Consider the following 18,854-nt stretch of genomic DNA (forward strand, 5'->3'; position numbering starts at 1 on the left):
ATAAAAGGAAACAAACATGTATAAAAAGAAAATTTATTCAGAAATTTGATAAAATCCTAAAAGAACAAAATCAAACATTTTTTACTTACTTTAACCTAAATTGTTACAGTTCAAGCTTAATATATTAATTTAAAAATGAAATCAATTCTTTTTAACCTTTATATTATACTCATCGATTGAAAGTCTCTATGCCTCACTAAGTTTCTCCTTAATACTTACGGTTCCTAAAAGTGACAGTGAAACTACATTATTAGCGTGTTTCTTTGACTTTTCATGCTTTTCAATTTTTTCTTTCGTTTTGTTTATATTTTTAAACCATCTTTTGTCCACGTTACATCACCCCCAAACAGCAAACATGGGAAGCAAAACAGTGCATTTTTTACTTCACAGCCGCAAAGCCAACTTTTCCGTTTGTACCATTCAGAATTAAAGCTACGACTATATTTCTTGTTCTTGCTTATGCCTGGCTGAGATATTAGAATATCAGGTGTTAAACGACCTCTTTCTCAACTGCAACTTTCTCATGGAGAGACAGTTGTGAAAACTTAAGCTGTTGAAGTTCACTTAGAGCCACAGAACTTATTTCTCGGGGATGCAAGGCCATGGTTAAAGTTTTCTGTTAAATAAAAGAACCGAAAAAAAAATGAATCAAATAGAATAGCTGGAAACAGGATAATAATCTAATTCTACAATTAACTCATATTTTTTATCGTTTAAACGCCGGACTTCGAAATAGTGGTAAGCTTGAGCTGGCCGGAGTTTATTTAAATGCCCGCTGCTGGTGCGCATTTATATGCCCGTTGCTACTCTGCGTTTAAATGTCCGTTCCTATGAGGCGCTTAATCACTTTTTAAGCGTTGTGTTCAAAATGCTGTATCTTGCTCAATTTTTATGATGAATGGATGGTATTAACTTTGTTTATATCAGCAAAGAACATAGTGTCGCATATTATAACGGAAGATTTGAAATTTTTAATACAAAGTGATATATTCTATTTTCAATTTTTTGTTTTAATTTTGATGCGTACTGCAAAAATGGTTTCCCAGTTCTTCACAGAGTTGTTCTGCATTATAAATTCATTTCTGTTTGTAACACTTGACGAATTTTAGCAGTCTCTGGTGTCATAAAACAGATGGAAGCAATAAAATCATTTGGTCTACTGCTAGCACTGCTTACACTCTTCGGATTTTCGAATCTTTTGACTGAGGGACAGAAGAATGAAAGCATGGCTATTCAAGAGAAAGCTAGAGGGGTCCCTTCTTCAGTGCTAAGACCTTCCGTTAGAGATGTAAAAGTTTATTGCCCCTTCTATTTGAATGAGCAGACAGCTGCACCGTGGCTAAGATACAGAGTGCGACCTGTTTTCTGTGCGTTCGTAGTGAAATCGAATACTGTAGCATAATTTCAGCCTATATATACATCAAGCAGGTAACAACAAAAAAGGTATGTACATCGAATTTTACNTACTTCGGCACTTAACGGTTAAGCACAACACACGCGGAGTAAAAAAAAAAAACCATCTTCCACCAGCGCGCCAGGGTCGGCACCGGTCGGCACTGTCGTTCCTGCAGTGCTCCCTCTTCCTTGCAGCCTCGCGTGTAGCTTCCTATGTGCGCATGCGCACAGTCAACGAACACCTCGCCGCTGGAACTGTGAAACTCACAGTTCCATACAAAGATTTGGCTACTGACATTAAGCTTAAGGATTATATATTGTATTGTACAAGTATAAAGAAAGAATTAAAGAAAAAAGGACTCATTATATAAATGTTATCGATAATATCAAGTGGAAATTGGGGGTGCTGCAGTTCCGCGGTGCCTATACGCGGGCCGGCCCTGACCAGTACATAAAAAACATTATTACAATGCAGGCTTGTAAATTCATTCCTACAGGCATCGTTCTTGTGAACTACCTGCATATTCACCACAAAAAAAAAGAATATTAATAAACCAAGCAATATTAATTCTTCAAATCAGAGCATAAATATAGTAATGAAAGTATATCCAGAACCAAAAAAAAAAAAATCATTCCCTGAAAAACCGACTTACAATGTTGAGAATTTCCATGGAGTATGGACTGTAGTTTCTAAATTAAACATAAAAGCTCTTGTTAGTACATAGTCTTTTACACGTCATGCTCCCAAAATAACGTAAATGTAAGAAATCACCGGTCACAGCACTACCATTGTACGATTTCTCCAATTTCACCAATAGATTCCAAACATAATCATCAACAAAGTGGTTCACTAACTGGACCACATGAATTTATATTAATAGTCAGTCATGTTCACAACAAGACTATTAACATTAATATAAAAAAACAACAAATTAATCGAAGCTTTATAATGAACCTTATGAATCTTAAATATGATTGTCATCATAATAAGATTAACATAAATTTAAAAAACGTAAAGTTTTGTCAGTGCTTAACTACGAGTACATAGTGAATATTGATGTTATTGCACTTCGGTGTTTCATGTTAAAGAAGATACTCAGAATATTTCAAGTCATTGAAATTAAATCGACGGGGAACCAACTTGGATTCGCCCAACAGGTTTAATGCAGCATGTATGCACAAAGTGTCGTCGAACTAGAGTTAAGAATTTCACGATTTATTCGTCATATTTTCCCCCTGTCTTGCTTATACTTTTGTTGAAGTTATTTCATGTTTTGTCACATTTATTTACAGTCTGCTGCACATATCAGTAAACGACACATAAAAGATAATCAAGTAGACAGGAGTTAATATTTGTAACTCCAGTGTCTCTTCTTTCTTTCGTAGGTTATATAATTGCATTTTCAGTACGAGACTACTTAGCGTCAGTAAAACAAGGTCACTGCCTGAAGTATTTCGAAAAATCTGAAGATTTAATCCGGCCCCAGAAAAAAAGAAAAAAGATAGACTCACGAAGGTAATTTTCTAGAACTTTTTTCTACCTGTAAATGTAGAATTCCAAATCGCGTGTAAGACTGAGTGGGTTATTGTTAGAACGGCGGTAATTCTGTTGATAAATTCAGAAATGACTTTCGTTTGTGGTTGTGTCCCCATACGTGTATTTAAATCTAAACGCTTTTCTTTCAAATACATTTTGTTGGGAAAATGCGACGAGTTAACAGATGCAGATGGCTCTGGTTTCGCAGATTATCTATATTCATTTGCCTGAGGCTCCGGAGGAAAAAAAACAACATCAAATAGAGCAGTAAACATCTGTAGCAGAGTTGTTTGTAGTAAATATGGTGCTACTGGAACTAGTGAAGTTGACTAGGCGAATGCACGAAATAAACACTGTATAACTTGCTGAGTGATCATTAGGTAGGCTATCATTTATAATCCATGAGATAGAGACGTAAATAATGCGTTTGCAAATACCGGTTTTGTATGTTGTTAAGAAGAACGCTTAACCTAACTTTCGTAAATTGATAATGTAATAATCGGCACTGTAATTATTATACTGTATTGTTTTATTCTTAGTACAGAATTTTAAATTTCATGATGTAATTATGTGTCTTTAGTAAGCCTAATGTGTTGTAATTTTACTTCACAGGATATTAAAATGGATAACAGCGAAATTATATGCGTTGAAGTTCAAGAAAATGAAAACGGTGAAATAATTTATGTTGAGAAGATTGAAAATGACGACTACGTTGTTATGGACGATGATTTCTGTGTAGTGGAATGTGAAATTGCAACTTCTGGTGAGAACACAAATTGTTTGGATGGTAATGACAATTCTGAAGCATGCAACCCCAACGAACCCGTTGAAATAATATTCTTGCGTAACTTTGATGAAGATGGGGATGGAGATCCAATTATATTAAAGCAGGAAATTGGGGAAAATGATAGCGAAATAAGTGATGAAAATTCAGAAGATAGTATTGCTGCTGATAATACCATAAAAACATATGTTAAGAAGCATCAAAGCTTAGTTAAATTGGAGCCAGTAACAAGCAATAAGTACATGAAATTTCATACTCCAGCAAGGTGTCATTCTCCAGCCAAAACAATAGCAAAAACACAGAAACTTAATGCCCTACTTCAAGTTGCTAGTGGTAAAGTAAGTCAGATGTCTAAGGCACAAGTATCATCTTCACAGGAAATTAAGTCAACAGACAAGCGGCTGATGTCCAATCCCAACATACATATACGGCGGTTAAATGCTTTCAGCCAACAGCGGCCAAAGCTCTGGTCCCATCGGGTTGACAGAAGGAATTTTCGTAAGGACGGCCTACTTAACAACATAACAAACATTACATCTCACCAGACAAAAGACAGTTTATCAAAACAAAGTAATATCAAGCAGGAAGACTTTAATAATATGCCAAAATGTAACGTTAATTCTCAAGATCTCCAGGCTGCAGTCAGAAGAAAAGTGAAGGAACTACCATATCAGTGTGAAATGTGTGATAAATCCTTCAGGCAAGCAAGCAGTTTAGTGATACATCTTAAAGTGCATGCAGGGAAGTATTCAGACAATTGTGTTATAAGTTGAAAAGCTAGTTCAGATGAGATGTACATAAAGTCAGTGGTATTAAAAATGCCTAATGTCTATATGAATTCTGGAGCTTTTATCCAACATATTCACATGGATGTATATAAACCCATGTTTATATTGATACCATAATACTGTCTGATGCACATAGCTAGTAATATTGGATATTTCTGTTAATGTAACTGTGTTTGCAATAAGGCTGCAGAATACAGTTTGGGTCCCCAAATATGTTATATTCCACAGCAGTGTATGATCCCTTAGTTCTCCTTCCTAGTTTTGTTTTGGTAGTGTGAACCACTTTAACATAGTTTAGGAATATTCAAGTCTTAATCTGCTCCCTTACTATATTAAGGTTAGGTAATAAAGTAAAATAAATTAAGAATTTGCAAGTCAGTTATGCCACCATCACATATCTTGAAAATTCATAAGCTTTCATGTTAAGAATAAATCTGAAATTCAGTTAAGATTGAGTGCCTGTCCTAAATTTGATCACCATAACTATATTTGGTAAAGAGTGCAATTTATGAAATTCCTTGTTATCCCATTAGTTGCTGGCTTCCCTCCGTTGCGGACTGGGTTCAATCCCAGCTCTGGTCAAGTGGGATTTGTAATGGACAAAGTGGCGCTGGGGCGGGTTTTCTCAGAGTACTTTGGTTTCCCCTGCCAATCTTCATTCCACCAAATTCTCCATCATAATCACACAGGGCAGGCTACAATAGGCCAATCAGTGGCTGCCGTGCTGAGTGGACCCAGTTGGACTCCACCCCCCACTAAGCGAATTAGGACCAAATACTGTAAGTAGTCTGTCCTTAAACATTTTAATTTCTGGTCTTCGTTTAATGTGAGAGGTCAAAGCAATGCCACTTCAGGGCAAAAAAAAAAAATCACCTTTATACGTTTCATGGTAGTAAATAAAATATTTAGAGAATATGGTGTATTACTCAAACTTAATTTCCATATCATGAGTTCTAAAACATAATCTTTTAGTTTTGGTTCCAAATGTAATTTGTCAGCTACTGACAATTGTAAAGGTGTTTTACTATTGTGGTCATGGGTTCTAATTCCACTTGAGGCATAAATGTTTGCATTTATTCTGTGTTGTGCAGCCTTGCCAATTGTCTGTATGATTAAGAAACTGTAAAACGGGAAAAGATTCATCTTTGACTTTAGTGCCCACACAGTAGTTTGTTTTTCCAAGTAGTACATATTTTAAGGCAAAAAAATCTTTACACACAGGTGAGCCCTTTTAATTAGGAAGAATATTTTTATGCATACAGTGTGATTGGATATTATTCACTCTGGTTCATTAGTTATTTGCCTGTGAATGTATTATTTTTTGCACAGGAAATTGTACTGATATATGATGTAGGAATAGTGTTAAGCAGACAACTGAAAGTGAACACATGGGTGGGGGATTGCTGGTTCTGTCACATTGTCATCTCTGTTGAATAACTCTAAATGTGTTGGATGGGTTATGTGGAATGTAGTAAGTCTGTATTTTCCGTTCTAAGGTGTAAAGGAAAGGTGTGAAATAATGAAGTATTTGTGTGACTTAACATGTTCTACTTGTCATGAGAAATTTGAAGACAGGTATTATACTTAATCTTACTTGTTAAATTTTTTAAATTGTAGCTTTTGAAAAAACAATGAACAGGAATCAGTGTAGTATAATTTTAATACAGGAGACAGCCATATGATATCTAACTTAAGGATTTCATGGAAAGAATGATGTGAAACCGAAACTTCATTTAGGAGCAAAGTTTCACTACTTTATTTCATATTCACTGAACATATTTTATGTTTTATGCACCTGAAACAGGAAATGGGATAGTAATTTCGATTTTCAAGGTAACTCAAACTAAATTTTCATAACCTGAAAATATTTTATACAAAATTTCATGAGAACTGACCATTGTATTTATAGTAGTTACTACTTCTGTGTGTGTTAGGTTTCAGTGATCTTGGCTTGATATTACACTGAGTACACAATTTAATACAGAATTGTATAAATACTTATAAGTAAAAAAGTATAAGGTATTTCTGTCACAAGCTGAGGAGGCCCATAGGGTTGTGACATGTTGAGGTTCCCACATTTTCTACGCAATTAGCTCATAGATGGCGGTAAGGTTGTCTGCCCTACGTGTCGGCTGCCCTTTACCCCCAAGAACATTCCTGGTACAGGATGAGTCAACCCCAGGGCCATAGTGCGGCTGGAAGGATTAGGTCAATTGAAAAAATCCAATGACCTCATCAGGATTCGATTTTGCGACCTTCCAGCTTGTAGCATAGTGCCTCAACCAACTATGCTACCATGAGATTTTGTAAGAAGAAAAACATTTACTACAAATAAGTATTTATACAATATTCATCCTGAATGTAAATGTTTTTCTTCTTACAAAATCTCACATAATTGAAAACTGCCACTTTACATACCATGTCCTTTGATCACAGCATTACTGATATACGTGTAGTGCATAGTATCAGGAGTATTATTTCTAGATGCGGATGTCAAAATCAGACCAGCAAAGTATGGTAGATACACGTTCACGCTGGTTGATGTAAAATTGTATTAATCGCCAAGCTTCAAGTTTATGTTAAGTCAGCAGACAGGGGCTCATTTATAGACTATTTACAAAAATTGAAGATTTGGTTGAATAATTTCACAAATTTTGAAGTGTGAAAAAAATCTTAACATTTGATGGCTGACTTGCCAGTTTCAACCTTGCTGCTAATTAACTCAAACCATGTTATTAGAGAAGATACCTCCTTCATTCATATGAATCTGAGAAAAGGTTGTGTTTTCAAGCATGTCTGGCTTTGACATGGATAGATCACTGATTTCATATGTGCCAGAACTGATGAATCAGTTTGGAGAAGGCAAAACATGAAATAACCATTTTATAATGCGACTAACCATGTCAAGTATGTCCCATCATGACAGAATGGCACGTCCTTGGGCTGTGGAAGGAGGAGATGGCCTCCAGACATGAAGGGTAGTTGCGACTATATTGAATAATTAGACAGCCAACAAGCAGCAATTCTCCAGCTTGGGGGGTGGGGATGAGGTTAACAACTTCTCAACATAAACAAATAATTTTGTAACAAAAATTTACATTGGGCCTTGGACTTCCATGCATTCTGTGGATAAACAACCTAAGCTAAGAGAAATGAATATGAGATTTGGTATGTGGCACATAGGTAATATACTCATATACTCAAAATATTTGCAAGAGAAATATCGAAATGTCCGATTAGATTTAGGGGGTGCACTGAACCAGCAGGTGTTTATGAATTTTCTATGAAAATGGGAATGTCAGTCATGAACTAGGTACATGTTTTTACATAACAGAATCATATCAGCACCTAAAAGGAGTTTGTTAGTGACAGGGTGTAGTCTATAATACTGTAACACATTTGATCAATGCATTGCCAGGCAACAGCTTTGTAAACACAGTCCAACACAAAACAATAGAAGAGGCTGTGTTTTCTATGTCATCTGTGCCAAACAGCAGTGGAACATTGGGGTTATGCAACCCGTTTCTAAGCAATGGCTCGATAAACACATTTTCTCATATCAGACTGTGCTATGAAAATGGTGCTTTCTGTGGGGTCTGTGCACAGTGCTTATAAGAGAAGAGAGTGACAGAATTTGTTTAGGGCAGTTACGAGTCAATCATAACTTTCAGTTCTGAGGTTCCACAGCAATTGCAGATGAAATAACAAGACGACTTCATAGTAATTTGAAGTGCTAATTTGTGTCAAGATCTGTTGCTATGAGACGACTAGTGGAAACTGAGAATCCTAGGGTGTGTGGAACGGTGAACTGGAAAGTGTGTAACTAGGTAATGGCGCTGTATTTAAGTGTGATTAAGAGAACCTGTAACCAAGGTGCTTAGAAAAACCAATCATCTGAACTAGAACCCATTACTGTTGTCACACATACCACCCTACATGTGACATTTTGGTGTCAGAAGTCGGCAGCTCAGATTGTATTGGATTCACCAGCAGTAGTTATGACTGTAAATACGTGACAACTGGTGTTAGAAGTGGTACAGATTGGATCAGTGAGATCGAACATTGGAACAAAGATATCTGAAGGTGCCATCTGACAAACATGGATGGCACCCTAGAAAAGATGGACCCAGAAGCGGAAGCCATGTCCTGCCAAGTAACAATGGAGGCATGTCTGGACAATAAAGAGCTAAATCCGAAGTGGTACTGGTCAACAAAGTTAAAGAACTGTGATGAACTATAGATAAAAAAAATGGAAATATCTATTTAACATAAACTGGACAGAGTGGTAATTTTCTGACTTCTTCTTCAGTGACTCGAGTCCAGCTGAAAGAGATACCCAAATTAGGTTGACTGAGCAAACTAAAAATAATGCCAACTCTCAAGATATAAAACTACTGTCTACTCTACGACATATCACCATGGATATTTACTTCACTTCAAAATGATTCCAGTATAAAATTGATTGAAATTAATTATCAATTAATGAATACAAATTCTGACATTCTGAAAGAGATTTTGAAACAATGTTTTAACGTTTTAACCTTCATGACTAATATATTACAATTAAGTAACATAATGAGATGTAGAAATTGGCAATGAAATTTATATTAATGTAATTTCTAATATGGATCCATATTAGACACAATTCAATAACATAAGCTGCCTGATAATGATCCGGCTGGACTGAAACATGTAGCAGATACAAAATAATAAACAAATGTTAATACAGTAATATTGGTTTATGTATTGCGAATTTGTAGTGCTAACAGCCATAATAATACTGTAACCTGCATGAAGCTTAAAAATAATCAGGTTCCTTAAGATTCCATTATAACCAAATTGTACTGTATTTCTGGGTAACAGTATGTCAAAATTTCACACAAAGCAACGATTCAATCTTGGAAGGCTTTCTGTACATCGTGGACAAGAAATAAACTTTTCGCTGGGTTCTGGCAGGAAAGTATTTCACCTGCATTATGACTGGGATTCCAATACTTAAAAAGAATTCTGTTTTAAAGACTAAGAATGTAAGTAAGGAAAACGAAATAGAAATAAGCTGATTTTTTTTTTCAGTTTCAAAAATATGTGCACCTTACAAAAGCAATACAGTTGTGTCTGTGGAAACTCTATTTGCCCTCTCATACATGCAGTTAGCACAATGATGTACATAAGATTCCAGCTTGCTTGTAACAAATAAATATAAGGCATTATGTGGATAAACATTTCTGGGGGTACTGCCAAGCATAGCAGTATTTACAGGAACATTTTCCATATATTCTAAACAGTTTCAATTAACATGTAAATTAAATCAAGCAATTCCAAAAATTACTCATATACATATAAATATGTTCTTTCTGTATAATATATGCTTAACACACATCTGCATAAAAGAAAAGGCCATTAGATTAGCACAATATGAAAATATTCCATAACACACTCATCTTTTTCAGTAACCATAACAACTATAAACCATAAAACTGTTTGTCATCAATACAGACATTTTTAGGAAGCCTATCTATCATTGATCCTCAAAACCACAAGTAAAATGATCATCACTAAAAACTATTATATGAATGGACTGAAAATATTTCTGATTACTCCATTAAGAACAGGGACAGCTTTACCTTTACCCATCTTTGACTTGAATGAGGACTGTAACTCCTCTTCTAGTAAGTTTGCAAGACGGACCACTTGCAAATCCTTGCTGATGAATACTACCAGATTGGCTGCCTGAAAATCCTTACATAATGCTCAATAACTACTACCAGACTTTCACAAAATTTTATCTCCACCTAAAAATAACTTGCTCATAATTTTTTTTTTTTATTCCTGAGTACTGTGTTCCAATATAAGCATGACACAAAGTTAAGACTCAAAAGAGGATAAAACATTTTACAGTAATGAGTTACTACATACCGTTATATAAGGTTAATTTAATTATATTGTTGACAATCATTCCTTCATTACAAAAACTTCACAAGAAAACATTTAATTCTTTTTTACTGATTCCAAATGAAATATACTACATCTAAACGATACAGGGAGCAACGAACATAAACACAGCTGAGAATGTCTTGCAAGACTGCAATGGAATTATAAACTTGGAAAAGAAGTCCATAATATTTATCTACAAATTTCAAGCAAAACAGGATAACTATATTATTACTGGTGAAGTTCTAGGGAGGTCATGCAATGGTATGTAAATCATGGAATCCATAAAAGAATACAATTAAGATATTATTAATATTCAAGCATGAACATATTTTAGAAAACAGCATAAAATATATTATCCTTTCATTCAACTGCAGGAACACAAAAACTGTGTATAGCACTGTGGTATGTGGTACCTTGCAACAGTCATATATTCCAAAGAAAATAGCATAAATAATATAAATTTCTTTACAACTTCAGCGGAACTGTTTTTGGATGACGGAACATTTTGTGTCACATCATGTAATTTTAACATTACAATTTTTAATTTTAGAAGTGGTACTCTAAGAAATATGTCACTGCACTACATAAATCAGTAGATACCATAGTTATAATAATTCCAATATATATTAATAAAACACTTTAATTTGAATTGAACCTTATACCATATCTCATTTGTTCAAGATTCAGTCACATTTCTCTTCTGTGTCATGCTCTTACACCAATGACACATACAAATTCCGTTAATTTTTCATTCTAAATAGTGGTTGTATAGACAAAGGACCTCCCTCCCCTCCCCAAAGATGGACTTGGATTAGCACACCGACTTCAAATATTAACATACTCACTGTTACATGACATAACAAACTACTCTTCTTGACAGGGTTTTAAAATTACTTCTCTTTACATCTAACGAAGGCAAGTGATACAACAAGCTTACTTCCCTGAAGCACAAACCACAATCAGAAATTTAAGCAATCACCTTACAAACCCTAATCACAAACTGTGCTTTCATTAATGGCCAAAACTATATTTGTTTTTTCACGAACATTGATAGGAAAATCAGTACCTCACTTTTCCTTCATACTCTGAATTTCATGGTATCCTACAGCAGTCTCAGAGAGAAAATAACTGTGCACAAATAGGTCAGTGATGGTACCAAGCATGCTATAGTACAAATGATATCATCTAATGAATGCAAATGAGTTAATAACATGAAACTGCAGAGATTAAGTTGCCAACCATTATGGATTTCCTCCTGCTTACACAATCAAATCACATTGTGAAATATAATCCCTTACATCTGAATTGTGTTGAATGTCATTGCCTAGAACTTCACAAATGGCATCATTTCTATATACACACAACAACATGCCTAAGAAAACAGATAACTCTATTTGCAGAAAAACACAGAATGTATTATACATTAAACAAGGTGAAGTGTTAACCCCTGATCTTTATCCATAATCACTGCCTGATGTGTCGATTTGTTGCTTGTATCACACACATAAAATGTGTGATTAAAAATTAAATTGACTCTATATACTATGCAGACAAATTGATGCCATATCTTCATACTTCATAAAGAATATATTTCTGTTTCTTTAAGTACATTATTACTTATACTTAGTTATGAACTGATTCACCATGTCAGCATTAGCTCCAGAAAAGGCGTCGACCTAAAAATAAAAAGAAACATATGAGGTTTGCAATTAAACACAGACTTAAAAAATGAACTTCCTAATACACTCAGAAACATACTCCTTATTAAAAAAAAGTTTCCAATTAACCCTCATAATGGCGATGACACATGAAAACTAGTTAAGCTGATTAAAATGTGTTTAAACGACACTTATAGTAAAGTCCATATAGGTAAACATTTGTCTGATAAATTTCCTATCCAGAAAGGTCTAAGACAAGGAGATGCTTTATTGCCACTCCTTGGCCGTGCCATAGCTCAAGCGGTTAGTCACTGGCTTCCCACCACAGTGGCCCGGGTTTGATCCCGTGTCTGGTCAAGTAGGATTTGAGGTGGACAAAATTGCACTGGGGCAGGTTTTCTCTGAGTACTTCAGTTTCCCTTGCCAATCTTCATTTGACCAAATTCTTCATTATCATAATCACCTGGGGCAGGCTACAATAGGCCAATCAGTGGCCGCCATGCCGAGTGGACCCAGTTTGACTCCGCCCCCCACTAAGCGAAATCGCCATTTCTTTTCAACTTTGCTTTAGAATATGCCATTAGGAAGGTCCAGGAAAACCAGATGGGACTGAAATTAAATGGGACATATCAGCTGTTCGCCTAAGTTGATGATGTGAATCTTCTGGGTGATAATATAGATACCATAAAGAAAAAAAACAGACTTTAATTGACACAAGTAAGGACACTGGTCTAGAAGTGAATGCAGAGAAAACTAAGTATATGTTGCTGTCTCATCACCAAAATGAAGGGCAAAATCATGACACGATAGAAAACAGATGTTTTGAAAATGTGGCACAGTTCAGATATTTGGGAACAATGATAACAGATCGAAACTTGATTCAGGAGGAAATTAAGAGGAGATTATACTCGGGTAATGCTTGCTACCATTCAGTCCAGAACCTTTTGTCTTCTCATCTGCTGTCCAAAAACATAAAAATTAGAATATACAAAACTATAGTTTTGCTGGTGGTTCTGTATGGGTGTGAAACTTGGTCTCTGACATCAGGGGAGCAACACAGACTGAGGGTGTTTGAGAACAGGGTGTTGAGAATATCTGGACCAAAGAGGCATGAAGTGACAGAAGGTTGGAGAAAACTGCATAATGAGGAGCTTCATAACTTGTACTCTTCTCCAAGTATAATTAGAATGATCAAGTCCAAGAATATGAGATGGGCTGGGCATGTAGCACAAATGGGGGCAAAAAGGAATGCATATAGAACATTGGTTGGAAAGCCAAAAGGAAAGAGACCTCTGGGAAGACCAAGGCATAGGTGGGTGGACAATACTAAAATGGATCTTAGAGAGATAGGATGGGATGGTATGGATTGGATTGATATGGCTCAGGATAGGGACCAGTAGAGGGCACTTGTGAACACGGTAATGAACCTTCGGGTTCCATAAAATGCTGGGAAATTCTTGAGTAGCTGGCAGATTTGGCTTCTCCTCAAGAAGGGCTCAGCTCCGTAAGTAAGTAACTGGCAATCATATAATCGTACAAAACAGCTATATAAGGTGCCCTTCTTTTGCCCTTATTATAGGGGCATATTAATTTTCTGAATGCATTCAAACTTGTTTGTTCCATCCCTCATGAACATGATCTTAAAGTCAGACCTATCTTCTGCCATTGTATGCTATCTGTAAAAGGATTTAGAGACTGCGGCATCTATAGCACCCTCAGAATTTAATAACCTCATATCGGTGACCAGCACTGTCCACTTCAAAACGGCCTATTATATTCCTTTCTCTGTAACTTACTGTGATCAGCTACTGACACCAACCAAATGATAACTCTACAGTTTTGTTATGAAAGTATTCATTGCAATATGAATTCATGGTGACATTTTACCAGGAATTTTATGCTTGATAGTAGTAAAAGACATTAAATAAACTTAAATATGATAAATTAGTGCTTCTGAACTTTGATTTTTAAAATTAAAAACTGCATCAAGTAAAGAAAACAGCACAGTATTCTCAAATAAAATGTGTAGGGAAGGTGCAGTAATGTAAAAATAACATTTTGGCATTACTTGTGATTATTGTAATAATAAATGTTACTTTCCATATGCAAACATCAATAAAGGTAACAAAAGATGGCTTATAAGTCATGCACACAGGCCTATGTAGCTAAAGAATGAGAAGAATGTGTGATGAATCTTACCTCAAATAAGCCAAATAGGAAATTAATAAGTGGAAATATAATATATATGAACCTGACCTCACAACTATACCTTGATTAGGGAGCTCAGAAGGGGCACAGTGGCAGAATATTATTTATATATAATAAAAATAAAGGGAAATATGCATGAATGGATGACCACACACAATGTTATACCTGCAAGTTTTGATAGATTTCATGTGTTAGGCGAGGAAGTTGAATTTTTAAGTAACACAGAAATGAAAGCATACTCTGATCCCCAACAACGATAAAATAAATCACATAAATATAGACCAAGCAGAAATAAATTTGTGGGGACTGCCCATATTCAAGCAAATGTTACAGTGACAAGGCAAGTATCATTGCTTAGCAATGGCGAATAAACAGCCTAGCAACAGCTGTTTACTCGCTTTGCCTAGCAACGGCTGTTTACTCGCCGTTGCTAAGCAATGATAATTGCGTTGTCAATGTAGCATTTGCTTGAATGTGGGCAGTTCCCACAAACTTGCTGTAGAAGATCATGCTAAAGCTGTCCTGATAAATTTATCTCCACACCTCAAACAAAACATTCAAGCATGGGATCATGTAAAACAATGGGCATATGTCAGAAGAGTCGCCAAGAGCTTGAATGTTGGGTACAATAAACAAACTAAGAAGGACTGCATTGTGCTATGGTATGGAGCTAGTGAGGTATCAGTAAATAAGGCAAATGAAAGACTCTAACATTCAGAAAAACTAATAAAAGAGCATGAAAACATAAATGTAAAAATTTATGGGTGTCCTGCACAAATATGACTTGCTACCTTCACCTTGTATCAGTTCTGAGGTGCAAAACTTTAAATGGAAACAAACAAAATAAAAACTCCGTGATTTTAGTTCACATGCGAACTACACTGACTGAGCAGCCGCTGCTTGTCGGCGAAGTTTAGTGCCAACTTTTGCAGATAGAGGGTGTCACGTGGTCAGCACAATGAATCCCCACGACCATTAATTTTGGGTTTCTAGACCGGAGCCACTATTTCCTTGAAATAGCTCCTCAATTATCATCCTGAAGCTGAGTGGACTCCATTCCAGACCCACTACTTCTCGGAAAATAATCTGGTAGCGCCAGGAATCGAACCCGGACCTCTGGATCTGTAGCCAGAAACGTTGAATACAGAGGTGGTCCTTTAATTGGAACACGAAGACGAAATGAAAATACATCCATATGTAATTACTATGGACAGTGATTTGGAAAGTAAACATTTCAAACACATTGCCTGAATAAGAATTCAAAAGCTTCCCTTTGAATTGTCATGCAGGCCATGAGTCATGAAGTGTTTCCTTCCCATTATAGTACAAAATATTGCCACTCAGATTATTGATGTAACTACTTGGAAGAAAGATAATGAACTAATCATTACATAGTGGGGCACAGAAATAGCCACCAGTTGGTAAAGTCATTAATCGGAAGAGAATGGAGCGAAGTGCTGTGTAACACCATTAACACCACTATGTGGTACATCTAGCTCACTAGAGAAGCAGCCAGACAACACCAAACTAACAACATTACCACAACGTGCACACATAACATCATGTTACAGAGCTAAGGACCTACCACATACACCTTTTTGTGGATGAAGGCCTCAACCAGATCAGTGTCATACATACTGACAACATTAGCAGTAATACAGTAGAACTTGGTTATAAAATCATCAAAGGGACCTAAAAATAGTGTCGTTATAAACGAATGTCGTTGTAACCGAAATGGGCACTTCCACAGTGGCCTTATGTTAGTCACGTAAAAATCTACCAAAAACCAAGTTAAAATGTTGCATTTTTTAGTGAAATACGTAGTTAAGTACAGACTAACGTAACATTAACGTGGAATTGCCCAAATGTGTAATATCAAAGACATATTACAGCGCTTTTCACTGACAATACACACAATATTTCACGAATCACTTTAACTTTCTCTTCAATGCTTAAAACTTTCCTTTTCATTGCCATGTTTTCGCTACTGCACTTCTCTGGGTTTAGGCAGGAACACTATTGGGTAAGTAGACAATGTGAGGTCCTGTTAGACGAGATTCTAGGAAAGGAATGCAGTTAACAACCTGCCGCGTCCTCTTGCACTATTCACGCAGTCCCACCCCACACCCTTGTTTTCACATAAAACCCACGCTCCTCTTGCAGCCCGCGGTCGTATTCTTCCAGGACAGTCACGTCAGCAAGTAGAGAAAGTGAGGGTGGGCAGACACATCGAACTTTCCCACGATATCAGAGAAATTCAGGAATGAAAATGACGTTACATACGAGGTTGATGCATTTGTGCATGTCGTACTAAGCAAGGTATAAAAACAGTTGCTTTATGAGGAATTAGTTCGTACCATTGAATATTTGACACAATAGGCAAGGTGTCGCAGAAACCGAAGTTGCTATAACCAAGTTTTACTGTATATGCAGGGTATTGTCTATACAACCCCAAAATACTAAGTTAAAACCAAAACCATCATTCACCCATAACTTAAAAATTTATAATACACCATAATATGCAATATATAATGGCATAAAACTGATCAAATGTAAATATTTCCCCTAAATTCCTCTCATATTTTGGTCATTTCTGAACATGACCCAAGGAATGGAGCTGAGTTCTGGAGGAGAAGCCAAATCTGCAGCTACTCAAGAATTTCCCAGCATTCTATGGAACCCAAAGGTTCATAACCATGTCCACAAGAGCCTTCCACTGAATAAAATAAATTCATAAAATATATGGGTATCATATTATTACATATTACTGTAGAAATAAGTATAAAGGTTGTGGAATAGCACTGTGCACATCAAATGCAGTATTGCAGCTTCAGGCTTTAGAATGGATTGCTGCTGAAGTATGGATAGATCAGCTGAGATATGGGACAGAGGGTTTATGGAGGAGATGAAACGAATAACAACAGCTGTCTGCAGATCACCAAGTGGGAATTTTGATAAATTTTTCAATTGTTTATGCAGTACACTGGAGAAAATAAACAAACATGGCAAGGGAAGCTTAATTCTAAGGACCTCACTGTAAACATTATGGATAATGGATCATGCAATAACCAATTATTAAATGTTTCTAATATTTATGAAGAGCTAGGATAGCTCAGACGGTATAGCGACTAGCTACGAGCTGGACGACCATGGGGTTGGAGTTCAAGTCTTGGTGGGGGAAGAAATTTCACTCCTCCATGTCATCCAGACTGGCTCTGGGGCCCATCCAGCCTCCTATCCAATGGGTACCAGGAATCTTTCCCTGGGGGTAAAGTACGTAGTTAGGGTGTGAAGCTGACTGTTCACCTAAAACTAGAGCCATGGTCAAGAAAATATGGATCTATACATCCACTCCCCCATACATCTTCATGGCATAGTGCTTAATTAGTTAAGCATAGGGCAACTTTACCTTACCTTCTAATATTTATGACCATGTTACAATTGTAAATATGTTAACGTCAGTCACAGATTGCACTGCCTATGCAATGGATCAAATAAAGACTAATCTTCAAGAGAATCAGTAATAAGTGAATGTTATACACAGCCCACTTTTTGATCATTATGCACAAAGAACATTAATAAGGATGTAACTGTAAATTAACATACGCTTTAAAGATATTACGAACCTATCGGAAGCTAACATAAAAGGACTCTCTGTTTACTGCTAAAAAAAAAATTCGGACAGATGTATTTAGTGAAACAGATGTAGATAAAAAATGGGGAAATTTCTGTACCATCATTCAGCACTATTTTAATATTGTTTGTCCTCTTGTTAGGAAGATGAATACTAATAGTTACTATAGGATTCTGACGATGGTGTATAACACAGAGAGATATTGGGTTTTCGGACTTTATCCATCGTCCTGGTTTTTAAGATAACTAAGGAAAAAACAAGACATTTCGGAAACTGGATCTGGATCTGGATCATCCTCAGGTGAGGTAAAACACATATTCTGTTGGGTCCCTTAGAAAGAGCTAGCCTCAATCCAGTGATTGAGGCTAGCTCTTTCTAAATGGATTAATGAAGAGATAAAACTTTAAAATCAAAGTTACAATTTCTCTATAAGCTTTACAAGTAAACTATGACAATAAACAACTATGTACTTCAAATAAATTTAGGTATTGCAAATTAATGAAAACTGTTAAAGCTAATTTCATATGCAACACAACTGAAAACCCTTTCTTTCCAACATTTCTAAATCAGTCTCGAAGACTGTTAATGAAGGCATATAATATCAAGAAACGTTGGTAAAAAATATTTCACTACCATATAAAGACAAAGTGATATTATGTCCCCCCAAAAAATTCAGAATATTTTCAATTAAAATTCTCTTGAAAATGTGCATAAAATGGCCTTCAGAGAATTCCAGCAATATAAAGGATTCCCTGTATCTTCCTGAAGTAACGGAAGTGAACATATTAAATATTAAGAAGAAGGCAGTCTTCTGGGATTTGGCACCGTGTATAAGTGGTTTTAACCGACGTTTCGGAGGAACGTATCGCCTCCATCTTCAGGGTAGAAGAAAAAGTATAAGAAATCTGCAAGCGAC

The 18,854-nt window shown here is 36.0% G+C and overlaps 2 protein-coding genes across 3 annotated transcripts in view; one reads left to right on the top strand and one right to left on the bottom strand.

The window, feature by feature from the left end:
* The first annotated feature begins 2,821 nt into the window (after positions 1–2,821).
* Positions 2,822–4,554, top strand: LOC111864888 (zinc finger protein 449). 2 transcript variants are annotated; one of them, XM_023852480.2, is made up of 2 exons: positions 2,822–2,911; positions 3,545–4,554. In XM_023852480.2, the coding sequence occupies exon 2, from the start codon at positions 3,554–3,556 to the stop codon at positions 4,487–4,489; it is 936 nt and encodes a 311-aa protein (XP_023708248.1). In that variant the 5' UTR covers positions 2,822–2,911; positions 3,545–3,553; the 3' UTR covers positions 4,490–4,554. The 2 variants fall into 2 exon arrangements, with proteins under 2 accessions (XP_023708248.1, XP_023708247.1); XM_023852479.2 differs by lacking the exon at positions 2,822–2,911 and adding an exon at positions 3,150–3,312.
* A 4,996-nt stretch (positions 4,555–9,550) lies between these two features.
* The window catches only part of LOC111864885 (thioredoxin-2), an 18,590-nt gene continuing 9,286 nt past the window's right edge, over positions 9,551–18,854 (bottom strand). Inside the window, exon 4 of the mRNA XM_023852474.2 lies at positions 9,551–12,114. Within this exon, the coding sequence (XP_023708242.1) occupies positions 12,052–12,114 (63 nt within the window). The 3' untranslated portion in view covers positions 9,551–12,051. The remainder of the gene's footprint in view (positions 12,115–18,854) is intronic.

This window comes from Cryptotermes secundus, unplaced genomic scaffold (assembly GCF_002891405.2).
Source record: "Cryptotermes secundus unplaced genomic scaffold, Csec_1.0 scaffold2002, whole genome shotgun sequence".
Classification (NCBI taxonomy): Eukaryota; Metazoa; Arthropoda; class Insecta; order Blattodea; family Kalotermitidae; genus Cryptotermes; species Cryptotermes secundus.